General features: G+C 41.0%; 2 protein-coding genes across 2 annotated transcripts; one reads left to right on the top strand and one right to left on the bottom strand.

Annotated features, from left to right (window-relative positions):
• Positions 1-37: 37 nt before the first annotated feature.
• On the top strand, positions 38-5,726 carry LOC145938398 (uncharacterized). Its single transcript, XM_083041976.1, has 3 exons — positions 38-506; positions 608-983; positions 5,585-5,726. Exons 1-3 carry the CDS (start codon positions 38-40, stop codon positions 5,724-5,726), a joined length of 987 nt encoding a protein of 328 aa, XP_082898102.1.
• Positions 5,727-5,887: 161 nt separating this feature from the next.
• Positions 5,888-6,244, bottom strand: LOC145938392 (uncharacterized). Its single transcript, XM_083041963.1, has one exon. The coding sequence runs from the start codon at positions 6,242-6,244 to the stop codon at positions 5,888-5,890; it is 357 nt and encodes a 118-aa protein (XP_082898089.1).
• Between the last annotated feature and the right edge of the window lie 10,019 nt (positions 6,245-16,263).

Here is a 16,263-nt window from a genome sequence, read left to right as displayed (position 1 = left end):
CGGGTTGCCCATAAATTCTAACAACAAAAATGACCGTATGCTAATCTCACTTGAGATTATAAAGAATTTAGAGGTCAATCAAGCTAAGATTCCTAAAGAATTAATTGAAACAACTAGAATATCAATCGCTGAATCTCTTGAAAAATGTTTATGTGTAAATAAGCATATTAGCTATATCGATAGGTTTGTCAGTGAAGGAATTTCAACTTGTAATAAGTTTTTTCGGGAAAATAACGACATCTTAGTAATAAAAGCCGACAAAGAACAATGCACTGTGATCTTGAACAAAAAAGACTACGTAGAAGAAATGGAATGTTTACTAAATGATATGACAACGTACAAAAAATTAAACAGAAATCCCGTAAAACAGCTTACTAACAAACTCAATTCTCTATTAAAATCTTGGCGCGAGAACGGATTAATCGACGAACGCACGTATAGACAATTAAATACTACTAACGGCAATTTACCGCGATGTTATGGACTGCCAAAGATCCATAAAGAGGGTTTCCCGTTACGTGTTATTGTTTCAGCGATAGGAAGTCCTATTTATAATGTCGCGAAATATATTCATAACATTTTATAATACATAAATCAAATTTACAAGCCACCTCACATATTAAAGACGGATGGTCCTTTGCCACTAAAATTAAAGATAAAAATATAACAAACGACGAAATACTTTTGTCCTTGGATATCACGGCTCTCTACACGAATATTCCTAAAGAATTGGCTTTAAAGGCTATTGAAAAACGTTGGAATAAAATTTCTCCTAACACAGATTTTGGTCTTGCGCAATTTTCCTATATTGTCGAGTTCATTCTAAACTCAACTAGTTTCGCATTCAATGGGTGTTTCTACGAACAGATTTTCGGCAGTCCAATGGGTTCCCCCCTTTCGCCTATTCTAGCTGATATAGTAATGGACGATCTCGAGACTCTTTGCTTATCAGAACTAAGTTTTAATATTCAAACTTATTTTAGGTACGTGGATGACATTTTCACGATCGTTTCAAAAAATAATGTCCAGGAAATTTTGAAGGTCTTTAATGATTATCATGTGCGTTTGGGGTTTACATATGAATTAGAATCTAATGGTTGTCTGAATTTTCTCAACACAACGGTTATTAGATTGAACGGAAGTTTGGTTACCAATTGGTATCGAAAGCCTACGAGCTCAGATAGATACATAAATTTCTGCTCAAATCATCCTCTCAAGTATAAAATGAATACGATTTTTAACTTAGTCGATCATGCAATTTTACTAGCAGACAAAAAATTTCACCATAATATTGAAATTGTTAAACGAATATTGACAAACAATTGCTTTCCTGAACAATTCATAAATCGGTTTGTTCACAAAAGACTGCATACCTTGGACAATCGCATAACAAATGACGTTAGTAACAATCAGAAGAAACGGGAAATTACTAATACTATATCGCTCCCCTTCGTAAAAGGCCTAAATAATATTTATCAGAATTTTAAAACGATCGGTCTTAACATTGTGCATTACATTCCTAAGAAATTAAATCGTTTAATAAAACTGGGGAAGGATATCCTACCTATTCAGGAAAAAACGGAAATAGTCTATAAAATAAATTGTAAGGATTGCAGCGCCTCATACATAGGACAGACAAAAAGGCAATTATGTACGCGAATTAAAGAACATTCAAATAATATAAAACTTCACAGCAGTAATCTTTCAGTGGTTAGTAAGCATAGGATTGATTTTAACCATGATTTCGATTGGTCTAACCCAAACATTTTACATAACGAAAAACATATAAGAAAAAGAGAGATTGCTGAGATGTTTTATATAAAGAAAAATAACAACACAATAAATTTACATAAGGACATTGAAAATCTTAATAAGATCTATGACAAAATAATAAAGGTCGTTTAGTCGGCAATAAACTGTCTGTCTAGCATGACGCGTATCAATATGACATAAGTGTATAACTTTAAGGAACTATGTAAGTGTAAATTAATTATTTCATTTGTTAATTCCTCATTATTGAGATAATATATTGTTGTACAGATCACTTGATAAGGACCAAATATAGAGGTAGAAACGTTGTGATTTTCTTAATAAATATACTGCCAGTTTGGTCGAGAGATAAGGTGTCAATTAATTTGTTTTTATATTACTGGTGATTCTGATTTAACATACTACCACACCTATTATTATTATTATATATATAGGAGTATGCGCAATCGCGCACAAACATATGTACGTACAAGCGCTACACATATATATAATTTGTTCAATGTTGCTTCAACGTTGTAGCAATATAAAGAATCAATGTAGAAGACTTAACATAGATTCAACGTTGTAGCAATATAAAGAGTCTCAATGTAGAAGACTCAACATAGATTCAACGTTGAAAAAATATTTATATTTCAATATTCAACATTGCAACATATCAACAACGTTATATCAACTTTCTGTGCTGTATGGGTATATTTGTATATTAACGAATTTTTTATTGATGTATATTAGTCCTACAATATAGAGTATAAAGTACCAGTACCTGAAACAAAAATTAAAAACATAAACATTATAAACAATTATAAATCTTTAAATTATATAATACATTTCAGATATAATTTTATAAAATTTTAATATATTAGGCAACATTACATATGTACATTATGATTAAAATCTGCAATTTTAACATAATAATTAAACATGTACTACGACTTATAATTTAACCTAACCTAATCCTAACCTAACCTATATCAAATTATTTTTTATGAATGTATATCCATAACAAATATTTTATGATTATAATTTTTATTTCCATATAGATTATACATAAACACGTGTGCTGCGACTTAAATATAACCTCTCAAATTATAAATCTTACGAATTTATATCTAGAAAGTTATATCTAGAATTTATATCTAGAAATATTAAAAAGTTATTAACTCTTACCTACAATAAATTTTAAATGAATTTATATCTAGAAATATTAAAAAGTCATTAACTCTTACCTACAATAAATTTTAAATGTTTCTAAAAATTGCTTGGTACTCACAGGATTAACGCAAATACTAGATTTTTATACAAACGATTATATACCTTCCTTCCTTCCTTCCTCGAGATTATTGGCTGGGTTGGAAAGCTCAAAGCCTGCTTATACTGATCAAAACAGTGGTGTGGTTCTATACAGTTTTAGCCTCCCAAAGAGGAAATAACAGAACAGGACACAACAGAACAGGATACAAACAAATATATTCAGACTTGCTCACTGAACAATATACACGGCTCTTGATGCACACGCGATACGATGGCGGAATAGAATGCGGGACGAGTTGCGCATGCGCAACAGTAAAAACAATTAACTAGCGCGATATATCAGCTTATAAACGCAGAAAATTTGGCGGGCTCAAGTAATATCATCTGGCTGTTTCAATTGATTGATATTCATTTAACTTATTTTGAGAAGTTAAAAATGAAGTAAAAAAGATATATTAATAATACTTCCCATAAAGTATAAAAACGTTTAAGAAAATTTTTTAAATATTAAAAAACTTTTAGAAAATTTTTACGAACGACTAGTGGCACCTTTCTGTCTGTATAGATATTATATTTGCCTGTATAGATACTCTATTGAAAAAATTATATTTATTTCTAAAAATGTTTATTAATGTTGATTTCTATATACAGCAAGGAATTTTCTAGGAATGTGCTATAAACATTCTATGAATATCCTAATATTTCATGCGTCATTCAGAATATTCTATAGAAATTCTATAAATATTCCATGGAATTTTGTCTATTCGGAATATGCATATAATATTCCAGAAATATTCTAATAAATGTAGTATATTTAGAAAATGCATGGAATGTTCTATAAATATTCTGATAAATATAGAATATTTAGAATATTCATAGAACATTCTGTAAATATTCTTAAAATATTCATAGTAAGTGCTATGAACATTTTGAAAAATTTTCTAAAACTTGCTATAAATATTTCGATAATATTCTATAAACATTCCGATGAACATGAATATGCAGAATATTAATAGAATACTTTTTAGATATTAATGGAATATTTTTGGAATATTCTATACACATTTTAGAAAAATATTGAAAACGTTCTGATTATTCTATAAATATTAGAAGAATATTCTTAAAACTTTCAATGAATATTCTAGAAAACAATAAAAACTTTTTAGAAATATTTCTGCAATATTTATAGAATATTTTTCGATTTTTTTGAGTATCTACAATATGTTATACATATTTCAAGAACATTTTGTAAATATTCTGAGAACATTTTGCGCATATTCGACCATATTATATCCATAATAATAAGGAAATTAATATGAGCACATAGGTATATGTATATCTCAACCATATACGGAATATGCGCAAATGTTCTAAGAATATTTATAAAATATTCTTGAAATATGTATAACATATTGTAGATACTCAAGAAAATTACAAAATATTGTATAAATATTGCAGAAATATTTTTTAAAAGTTTTTGGTTTTCCAGAATATTTATAGAATGTTCCAAAAATAGTCTTCTAATATTCATAGAATAATTAGAACGTTTTCAATATTTTTCTAAAATGTATATAGAATATTCCAAGAATATTCCATTAGTATCTAAAAAATATTCTATTAATATTCTGAATATGTGCATGTTCATCGGAATGTTCATAAAATATTATCAAAATATTTATAGCAAGTTTTAGAAAATTTTTCAAAATGTTCATAGCATATACTATGGATATTTTAAGAATATTTATAGAATGTTCTATGAATGATTCTAAATATTCTATATTTATCAGAATATTTATAGAACATTCCATGCATTTTCTAAATATACTACATTTATTAGAATATTTCTGGAATATTATATGCATATTCCGAATAGACAAAATTCCATGGAATATTCAGAAAACTTCTATAGAATATTCTGAATGACCCATGAAATATTAGGATATTCATAGAATGTTTATAGCACATTCTTAGAAAATTCCTTGCTGTATGGGTTATAAGCTTTACAGATAGAAAACAGGTTTAAGTTATAATTTAACATGTTTAAAAAGAGGAAAACAATAATAATATATAAAATAGTTCCTAAAATTTAATCTAAATAAAATTTTTTTTTTAATTCTGATTATTTCATTAAAATTCATTATGCATATTATCTGGAAATCATTGGACTTTTTTTTTGCGATCGGCACGGGCGGGGAAAAGACCTTTACGTCTACCCGGGGGCCGGCCACCCGCGTTATGTGGGACTCGGGAAGTCTTCCCAATACCCACTAAAAACCCCGCCCGGGTCCAAACTTGACCCTGGCTTTCCTGTAGTGGTTGGGTGCGCAAGAACTGTTGCGCACACTACTTTTGCGCACCCAACCCAGTTCGCGGTATCTCCGCGTCTTCCTTACCGGATCCTTCATTTGTATACACACGATGTGTCTTCTTGGCCACGGCACAATGTGGAAAACGACCTTAAGTCGGTTACTGCTGTGCTAACTCCTTGTATTCCTGGTGCACACGTCTACTGAGTTGTTGGCCCAGCTCCGTGTCCCTGGTCTATATGTGTGTTTGTTTTAAGCGCACGCGTGATGTCCATAAAGAAAGCAAAACATCATTGCACTATCACCCTTGCATCTGTTTGTGCAGTCCAAGTTAGGCTTGTATTACGCGCCCAGAAGTTCCCTCCTTGTATACTAGAGTATACCGTCTATTCGTTCTGAGTAGACCTTTCCCATGACGCCGCCTATTATCTTTTCCGACGATTGGCTTGCGATGCCGCTCTAGTTTGCGTTCGAGAGGCTAGCGCTTCTTGCGCTTGGCGCTCTCGTTCCTTTATCTCTTTAGCTAGCATGACTGTTTCTGAGAACTGCCGTACTGCCACCTAGGCCTCTTCCGAATCACAGATGGCCCGCATCACTGTTCCTAGGGACAGATCGTTTCCTATCTTGTCCACTAGGGCCCCTCTCTGTTCGGTCCATGCATCACACGCGTTGAGCGTGTGATCCGCCGAATTCTCTGCATTGCCGTTGCAGTGTTCGCACATCTGGCTGTCCTTCTTTCCGATTCTAAACAGGTAAGTCGCGAAACATCCATGACCCGATATTATCTGGGTCATGCGAAATGTTAACCCCCCATGTTGTCTGTCCAGCCAGTTGTTGATAATTGGCAGGACTGCCTCCCTGACTTGCCAGCCCGTAAGATTGGGGTTCGCCAAGTAGATGAACCACTGACGGCGCATCAGCAGGGCTTCCTCATCTTTGATGTCGCAGGCCGCATCTATCGACCATTTCGCTCTCCTTCAAGTCCGCAATCCTTTCGTATGTCCTCTTCCTTGCGCCGACTAGCAAGTGCAGTGGTGGAATTCGTGCCAAAATAGAGACCTCTAGAGAGACGGTTCGATACGCCGCGACCACTCTGGTGTTCGTCGTTTTCATTAGGCGGTTCAGTCTCGTAATGTTTCTCCTGGTAGTTAGTGCCTCTCCCCATATAGGGGCGGCATATAAGATTACTGAGAGCATTATGTTCGCGTATAGACGGCGTTTAATCTCTCTCGGGCCTCTAAGGTTGGGCATAAGCTTCCCTAGTGACCTTGCGACTTTCGCCGCTTTCTTCTCAATATAGTCTAGGTGTTCAATAAACTTGAGCCGACTATCAAGCATGACACCCAGATATTTCATTGAGGTGCCCGTCTGTATCCGTTCCCCGTTGATCGTGAGTGTGGAAAGAAACTCTGGGTTCCTTAGTCCTCTATAAAATAATATGGCCTCTGTTTTGTTAATGGAGACTGTGAGTCCCAGTCTGGTGATGCGGTTCATCACCAGGGCCAGTTGCATGTTCGCTCTTGCCTTGGCCCTCTCGACAGTGTCCGCAAAGGCTAGAATCAGGGTGTCGTCTGCATAGCAAATGATTCGACACCCCTCTTCCGTTCCCTCTTGCAGAACACTGTCATAAGTGACGTTCCATAGAGTTGGCCCTAGCACAGACCCTTGCGGTACACCCGCCAGCATGGGTCTTGATGTTAGTCTGCCGTTGTGGTCCAGGTATTCTACCTTTCTCCGGTATAAATAGTGGTCAATGATCCTTCTGATATATACAGGGAAGTTCCGGCGTGCCAGTGCCTCTCTTATTCTCTCCCATGGTAGCGAATTGAAAGCATTGGCAATGTCAACGCTAATTGCAATTACTACTCCTCTTTCTCTATTCACCTTCTCAATGATTCGCATGACTCTTGAAAGTGCGCCACATGTGGATCTCTTTTCTCGGAAACCGAACTGATTATCCGACAATTGGATGTTGGGATTGTTGTTCATCCATCCATTTATCCTGTTGACTAGGATTTTTTCAAATACTTTACTCGCCTCGTCAAGGAGGCAGATCGGTCGGACTTTGGGGATTTCTCCTTCTGTCGAGCCCCCTTTGGATATTAATACCAATTTGGCTTGTTTCCATTTATCAGGGAACACGCCTTCCTTCAAACAGGTATTGTAACATTCCGTTAGTTTTGTTACCAGTTCTTTGGACACCTTCCTGTAGACCCCGATCTTTATACCGTCTGGCCCAGGCGCCGTGTTGTTCGACGCTTTCTTTTGAATAATATCCCATACTTCTTTAGGGGATATATTCCATCGCTCCATGCGAACTCCGGCCATAGACCTGTGGGGTCGTGCGCTCTGCCATTAGGGAACAGCGAGTCCAGGAGGATCTTGGTCGTATCTTCACTTATCGTCTCGGTAAGGCTCGGTGTTGCTTGCCTTAATTTGTTTAACACTATCTTATAGGGCAAGCCCCACGGATCGGAGTCAATAGTGTTAATCAACTCCTGCCACGTTTTGGACTTCGCCCTATTTATTTCTGCCCTTAATTCCCTTCTGGCTTGCCTGTATGTATCCAGTAGCTCTTCTATCTGTTCCGGTGGTCTTCTTCTTTTCTTAGCGTTGGTCCAGCTTCTTCTGGCTTTGACCGCCGTTTCCCTTAGTTTGGCTAAGTCCTGGTTCCACCAGTAAGTTTGAGCCTTGTTAGGCCTGCCTTTTACTCTGGGAGCTGCCATGTCACACGCTTTCGTCAGCGTGGAGCGGAACCATTTTTCCTGCTGTTCAGCTGATCTTTCTTCGCTGTTGTCGTCTTCGGCCAAGATGGAGCAACCATCTTCTGATATATTGAACTCCATTCAATTGACGTTTGGAACTTGTCGAGGTCAAATTTGTACCATTTCCACCGAGGGTATGGATTCTTGTTGACACGTCGGGCCCGACTCAATCTGTCTCCCAGGATCATGTATACAGGGTTTGTCAAAAGTGTGGAAACCCCTAAATAATTTTTGTAAAAATGAAAATATCAAAAAACGGTAAAACACGTATTTTGATTTATCAATAAAGCTACCCTATGACATGGATGCCGATCATCCCCCACCCCCTGGTACGCGGGGGTAAGAGGGGGGTTGAAAATTTTAAATTGGATTAAGGGTCGAGTGGGGGCTCGTTTGAAAGGTCTTTTTATAACAAACACACCCTTAAAATTTTAAGTCGCTACGACCCCCTCATTCAAAATGGCGGCCGTTCAAATTTCGAAATTTCATGCACTTAGTGTTTTCCAGGATCAACTGCGTGGAAGTGGCATGAATTTGATCCCTTGTGTGTGTTTGTGTGTGTTTGTGTGTGTGTGTGTGTTTGTGTGTGTTTGTGTGTGTTTGTGTGTGTTTGTGTGTGTGTGTGTGTGCGCGCGCGCATGTGGCTAAACAAGTGTGAATGTGTACATAGTGGTGATAGGTTGCAGAACAGACGATTGAAAACTGTTATCTCTCTTTAATGATTCAAAACTTTTTACTCCGTGTTTTAAAATAAATTTTACTCAGTGTGTTAAAGTAAATGCTGAAAGTGGCTGCCATTTACTTCCTGACAATATGCCAATCTTTGATAGAATGCAGAAATGGCTCTACGATTCGTCTCAAAAGGTATCAAATCTATTTCATCCCTTATTCGCTGTATCAATTCTTGGATGCTTTCAGGTTTTGTTTTGTAAACCTTACTCTTCAGGTATCCCCGGGGGGAATACGCGCACCCCGGCCAATGACTCCGGCCCCTTACTGGCCCACGGGGGTTTTAACGCCCACCGTGGATTTTCAGGGGTCCCAGTCTCCGACCTCGTGGGCACCGCGGCAGGTGGCGCCACCCAGGGGGCCCCACGGACGGTTGGGACGGGGTCGCCGCTCCCCGGCCCCGCCTTACCCGCCATGGCGAACAGCCGCCCTCCGCCGGGAATCACGTCCAGCGGAAGGGCAATGCCTTCCGTCGGGTGGCCGCTTCGGAACGGAAGCGGTCGCGTTCACCCGACGGAATCTGCTCTCGCCGCCGAGCCCCGACCTCAGAATACGTCTGAGCGGCCTCGGCGACCGTCCGCGCACGAAGACCCAGGCAAGCCCGAAACCCGTGCGGGGACGTAATACCACACCGCCCTCGGCCCGAGCTCGGAATACGTCCGAGTGGCCCGGGAGCGGTCCGGGCGGTAGGTCCGGAACTTCCGGATCCCCGAATATCTTCGGGCATATAACCCTACCGCCCGTCGCCTCCTGTTGGCGAGCACCGACCCCGGAGACGTCCGGGCGGCCTTGCCAACGCTCGCCGGGACGCTGGGACGAGAGCGCGTCCTCCAACCAGCACCCACGTCTTAGACCCGGAGATGGGACGCTGGGACGAGGGTAAGCCCTCCAACCAGCACCCACTCCGGGGCGGCGGCAATGAAACGCCGGGGCGAGGATAACTCCTCCATGCCGCCCACGCGGCCATGGGACGCTGGGACGCGAGGGCAAGCCCTCCACCAGCACCCTGGCCGCGTCATTACCTTCCCGACCCCGCCTCGGAGACGTCCGAGCGGCTCGGGAAAGGCTCGGACCGGCAGTCCGGAGGTTTCCCGTATATCTACGGGCATATCAACTGCCGATCCGTCTTCCTCCTTGTGGGAAATCGGCACCCCATGCCAGGCCGCGAGCGACGGAGCGGAGAATTCCGCCACGCCACCTCAACCCCAGACACGAAGGCGACCGGCACCCACATCCCTCCCCGCGGCAGAGCCGCAAGACACCCCCCGAACCGTACAGATTGAAGCGAACCCCAGACGCACAGACGAGAGACTGACCGCAGAAACCACCGACGAGACAGGATCCCCCCCAAGGCGGGTAAACCCGCCAACACACCAGTACACGGTGGGAGAGCAGTCCTCTCCCTAACGGTGCCGTGCCACCGGGCGATTGAAGTCAGGGCCGCCTACCCCTATCGGCTCGCGGGCAATAAACCCTCGAGGGAGCCGGGCTCCGTGTCTCTCAACGCGAGAGACCTCTTCGACGTGTGGAAGACATTCCATATGCCGGAGAGAATCATACAGCAAAGTGCCGTATTGGACGCTCTTAGCACTCATCTCTCCAGCGAGATGGGTGAGCCCTCTCACCACGACAAGGTGGCGTCCAACGAGAGGGGGAATTCATTGGACTGAATTATATAAGGGCCACTTCAACCAACTCCGATTAACTTTAATCGACGATTAACTCAATCAGCAGTGTTACCAACATCAAGACTTCTACTGTAGGTATGTCATTCTAACCTATCTTTTTACGATATACCACTTCGACGTCATATAACCTCTACAGGAGGTTGAAGGCGTTACTTCTCACCATCCGGCGAGAACTGCTCCAAAAAAAAAAAGATATATCATTTCGTGAGTATTTACACATATCTCTGCGTGATCTCTGTTCTCGCTTGCCACAGATAGCGGGAGACGCATAGCTGGTGCGACAGAGCGCGTCTCCGGGTTGCGGATAAGGGAATACGGCCTCCAGATATGGAGATTAGCTGCGAATAACTCCTTCGGGAGGAATAAGCAGCCGCGGACAGCCAGCGGTAAGATACTTGAGAGCGGGTGGGCATCTCCTTGGAAGGAGTTGTCTCAAAAGCCATGCTTGATGAAAGTACTTACGACAAGGCGATGGGTGACGGCTTTAAATAAACACTTAACTTCCCGGGTAGGTTCGGACTCATTAGGTGGAAACAACCGATCTAGGAGCTGGGCATCTCCGATTAAAAGTGCCTATTCTTCTTATTTCACAGATGGCTGAAGAAATTAAAGATAAGGACTTACTGGCCCAAGATGACCGGACATCCAGGACCCGGCGAGGGGGTAGTATTGTCTCAGCTATCCCCTTGTCGTTATCGAATGATGGGCCAGCTGCGGAGTTGGGGGCGAGCTCCGCAGTGGAAATGGCGATCGTTTCCCAACCATGTACGGAAGGCGCGGTGGATCCTGACTCTCGGGCTTCGTTGAGGGCATCCACTCGATCCTGAGATCTGCGGGTGGACACTGGTCAACTCAAACTTGACAGGATGTTCATGGGAATACCGGACTCAGGTAAGACTCGTGAATATTGTGACAGAGTTCCGCGCTGCCTATGGACTTTTTTATGAAAGTTCGTTTGTGGAGAAGGTGGGCCGAATGTCTGTCCAAACTATATGGAAGAATATACGTCTCCATATATTGAGAATGTTAAAGAACTTCTCTAGGATGGAGACGCAGGGACATGAGCTCTTTTTCCTGAGCTCTGTACTCCAGCAATGTTGGGATATGGAGGGACAAATCTCGCGCATGCGTAATCGCGCAAACGCTAGCAGACGCTGTTATGTATCAGTCACGTACATATTTCAATGAAATAAAAAATGTCATGGGGTCCTATTCTGTAATTAATTACGATATATTTTCATATTTTCATATGTTAAAATAGATGCGCAACGGCACGTTACCGATAGCGACATTGTCGGTACAAGTTATAAAATAGGACCCCATGAGATTGTGCGGAAAAGGAATAAGAAATATTAAATAATAAAGGAAAAGGTAGTGGGAAGGTTTTTATTAAAAAAATATAATGCAATTTAAGAATAATAATAACGAAATTTAATTTGTTGCGTCTGCAGCCGACTTACTAAAATTTACGAATACCAACATTTGTTGCTAGAGTAAGGGAAACTTTACTAATATTCAGAAAATCTTACTAATATTCGAACAAATACAAAATTATACAACTCTATTATAAACATATACTATATTAAACGTTAATAATATGAAGTAATTATTTAATAAAAAATAAGTAATTAATATTCAACAAAAAAATAAAAATATAACAAAAATAACAGGGTAGTTAAATTAATCGACCACACTAGCCAATGAATTTATCTAAGTTATGACTTTATCGACCATATGGTTGTGGTCTTTATAAAGTATAACTTGAAATTATTAATTACAAATTTTTTCTTAAGTGAGAAAAATACTAGCGATATATAAAAAATAAAAAACATATTTAAATTTGCTCCTGGACCTAATCATGAAGCCTACCCGTATAGATGATTTTCCAACTGTTTAGTATACGCCGGCGGATATACAAGGCGTTATTTACAAATAACTATATAAAAGCAAAAAGAGAGAAGTATTGTTTCGAAGGGTCTGAATAGCTTAGAGGTAAGAGCAGTCGCCCGGAAAGCGAAAGACTCGGGTTCGATTCCCGATTCAGCGACTTTCGGACCAATATTTTTCTTACTTAAGAAAAAATTTGTAATTAATAATTTCAAGTTATACTTTATAAAGACCACAACCATATGGTCGATAAAGTCATAACTTAGACAAATTCATTGGCTAGTGTGGTCGATTAATTTAACTACCCTGTTGATTAATTTACTAGCAATATATAAAAAATAAAAAACATATAACAAAAATAATATATTAAAATTGCGAACATAAAAATTACAAGTTATTAACATTAAGTACAAATGAATAAAATATTAATTGTTATAGCCCGAACTATAACCAGTAGTTATTAGAAATTAGAATTTACTGAATATCTTTATAGAATACTGTAAAACATTTTTGCTTATAAAAGAGCGCTCTCGACAAACGCTCGTCGCGTGAAAACGCTAACGCAGCGAGACACGCGCGAAGCACCGGAAATCGCGAGCTGCAAGCGAAGGCCAGGGACTTCGACCTGCTTCGCTTGCATTTATGCATTTAGACCAAAAACGCGTGAATATTATTAACCAATCGGGGACTTGTTTCCAAGGGCCTCGCCCGTTGAAAATCAAAGAACAAAAGAAGATATAAGACGGAGAGCCCGCCCGCGAAGGCAGTCTCGAATAAAACTCCTAAACATCAAGACGGAGTCTCGAATAAAACTCCTAAACATCAAGACGGAGTCTCGAATACAATTCCTAAACATCAAGACATGGTCGCTAATAAGAAACCAGAACATCAGAACGAGACTCACTAACAACGACCTGAATTATTGAGAGGAATACGAATATACGCTCATCGAATGTTACGCGAATATATATTTAAAGAAAGGACGAGAAATAAAGCGAAACCATATTCAATCCGAAATAAAAATATATTTAATCAAAAGAAGAGAGAATAATCTTCCTATCTTCCTACGACGTCCCGGTCGACCCGAGGATCCTCATCCTTAATTCGGCGCAACCCCAGTGCCTTGTTCGAGGCACACAACAAAATTGGTGGCAACGGTGGGATTGCGCCGACGGACCGCCAGGACCAGCAGGAACCTGAAGACCTGAAAACAATACAAAAGTATTAGAAAAATCAGGCACGTCGAAATAATTGACGGACAACACAGAAAGCAGAATACTAAAAATTAAGACCCGCAATACACACATACACAACGTGTGGAAGCAGGCACGTCAGTTAGAAAAACAGCTGACGGAAATAAGCAGAAGCCACAGTGCAGTGTGAGAAGGACGGATAACGCAAGCAATACGAAGAGCGATAAGCAAGCAGCTGAGTATCGAGTAGGATCGCCAACGTCCCAAGGACAACGCCGACCTGCGACAATCTCACGGACAACGCGTCATCACGGAGCGACGACCTGCCGTGTCAAGCACGAGCATCGAGCCGCCAGCCGTTATCAGCCCACGAGCGATCGAGTTGCATTAGCAGCAGCCAAGCCGTACCGAGCGATAAAGAGCGTAACGATGCGAACCGTAATACTGTAAGTCCGATCCTTATAATATTTCTGCGTGAATGTCGGAAGGGGACAAGACATCCCCGAAACCGATAGCGAACAAATCTTGGCTACATAGCGACTCAGCCAAACGAGCGATTCAAGCGTTACCCTTAACTGTAGAAAGACTCGAGCGAGTTCGTAGAAAATTAGAGAACGAATATTCAAGCGAAAGCGAAAACGAATTACCCGCGAACGTCATTGTTAAACGCGAGTTCCCCTTCGATAGTTTTGACGAAAGTATACTAAAGACGCGAACAGACGGTAATAACGAAAATATAAAAGAAATTAAAATACGCGCAAGCAAAACCCCTAGCAACGCGTCACAGAAAAGCGGATGGTCAACTACGTACGATAGTAGCGATTTTGACTCTAACGAAGATAACATGTCGGTGATGCACACTCCACCAAATGGTGCAGCGGACGTATCCGTGGGTGCTGTGGACTGCGAAATTGGTCGCCTACGCGAAACTATAGAGCGCGGAAACGTACATCGCGTAGAAGTCGACGTACACAGGACACCCGCCGAACATAGGACACCCGTCGAAAACAACGCGAACGAGGAAAATCCTATGATGCGCGACGTATTACAAGGCCTACGAGATTTACAAATCGAAATGCGGACAGAAATAAATAAAATGTACGATTGGAGGTCACGCGGAGAGAGATCAGACGAGAGTCGTCAAAGCTCCCGCGAACGCGCACGCAAACGGGATGCAAATAGGCACCGCGATAATCGACATCTCCGTGAACACACCCGTAATCAAGATGCGGAAGAGAGATGCGACAGTCGGCAAGATCTACGCGAACTCACTCCCGAGCGAGACAGAAATAATCAACGTGATCACCGCGACTACCCTCGCAATCGAGACGCAGGAGATCGACGGAATCTACGCGAACACACACGCGAACAGGGAGCGGATAGGCGCTTAGAAAATAGGCAGATTAGATCCCGTGAACGCGCTTATGATCGAGATTCGGACGAAGAGCACGAGCCTCGTATGGCTTACGGACGAACCGAGCGTGACATCCGAAATCGGCGGAATGCCTCACAACGGTACATGTCACTAAAGGAAGCGCGAATAATGATACCGGAGTTCGACGGCACAACGCGAACCCGATTACAAGAATTTTTAAACTCCTGTACGTACGCAATTAAAAATATTCACCCCGATGACGAGGAAGCGTTAATTCAAGGAATATTATTTACTAAATTACGGGGAAAAGCCATGCAAGATTTCGAGACACGAGACATTCAAACGTTCGAAGAATTGAAAGACCAACTAGAAAATTCTTATCAAAGTAAGCGGAGTACAGCGTATTTACAAATCAAGTTCAATTCGCTCAAGCAAAACATTAACGAACCGGCACAGAGTTTCGGACAACGCGTCGACAAACTTGCCAGGAAATTATATAGCTCAATGATTGAGGGAGAAAAGCGTTCGAGCACCTATAAGCGTGCTATTTTAGAAACCATACAAAGCCAAGCATTACTAAATTTCCAATTCGGGTTACGTAACGAATTGAAAATACTCGTGCGATCACAACGATACACAACACTCCAAGAAGCGATAACGGGCGCAACCGCAGAAGAAAAGTTAATAGGATCTAACGCATCGCGAATGACAAATGCATCGCAAAGCAAAACTGGGCAACAACCGCGACAAGGTCAACATAAAACCACGCAGTGTTATAAATGCGGAAAATCGGGACATTACGGACGCGATTGCCGCAGTAATAAATACGTGCTCCCAAAACCGGACAAGCCCCCTCGCGCAAATACCGTAGAGAAATTCTGCAATTATTGCAAAAAACGCGGACATAATCGCGACGAGTGTTGGACTTTAAATGGAAGGCCGAAAACAAATACACCGGACCACGATAAGGGAACCGATAATAAAAAATCGCGAAGCATAAATAAAATTGAAAACCGTAAGAAACCACAATCGCGAAAAAGAGATACCGAATCCGAGTATAGCAGTGACGAGGAAGAACGGCAAGAAGAAAAGAATAAAAAGACACGCGCGATAGAATATCAGGTAACACACGTGCGACAAATGTCTCGTGGAGCAGCAAGCCTGAATTTAATAACTCTACCTATACGCGAAGTAAAGAACGGCAAGATTAACATGCTCTACGATTCTGGAGCTACTGTCTCTTTAATAAAAGTTAAACACCTGAAAGGTGAAACCGAGATATACAACGACAAAATTACT

Source organism: Prenolepis imparis, unplaced genomic scaffold (genome assembly GCF_030444845.1).
Source record: "Prenolepis imparis isolate NDT839.2.m4 unplaced genomic scaffold, iyPreImpa1.0 SCAF_1, whole genome shotgun sequence".
In the NCBI taxonomy this organism is placed as follows: Eukaryota; Metazoa; Arthropoda; class Insecta; order Hymenoptera; family Formicidae; genus Prenolepis; species Prenolepis imparis.
Note: the sequence above shows the minus strand (reverse complement) of the source record. Positions and strands in the feature narration are given on the sequence as shown.

Excerpts from the sequence above, each read along its gene's own strand:
- LOC145938398 (XM_083041976.1), top strand. The coding sequence starts at position 38 with ATGCTAATCTCACTTGAGATTATAAAGAATTTAGAGGTCAATCAAGCT. Across the intron at positions 507-607 it reads GCCAAAGATCCATAAAGAGG|CCACCTCACATATTAAAGAC; the intron begins GTTTCCCGTTAC and ends CAAATTTACAAG. Across the intron at positions 984-5,584 it reads AATATTCAAACTTATTTTAG|CGCACGCGTGATGTCCATAA; the intron begins GTACGTGGATGA and ends GTTTGTTTTAAG.
- LOC145938392 (XM_083041963.1), bottom strand. The coding sequence starts at position 6,244 with ATGCGCCGTCAGTGGTTCATCTACTTGGCGAACCCCAATCTTACGGGC.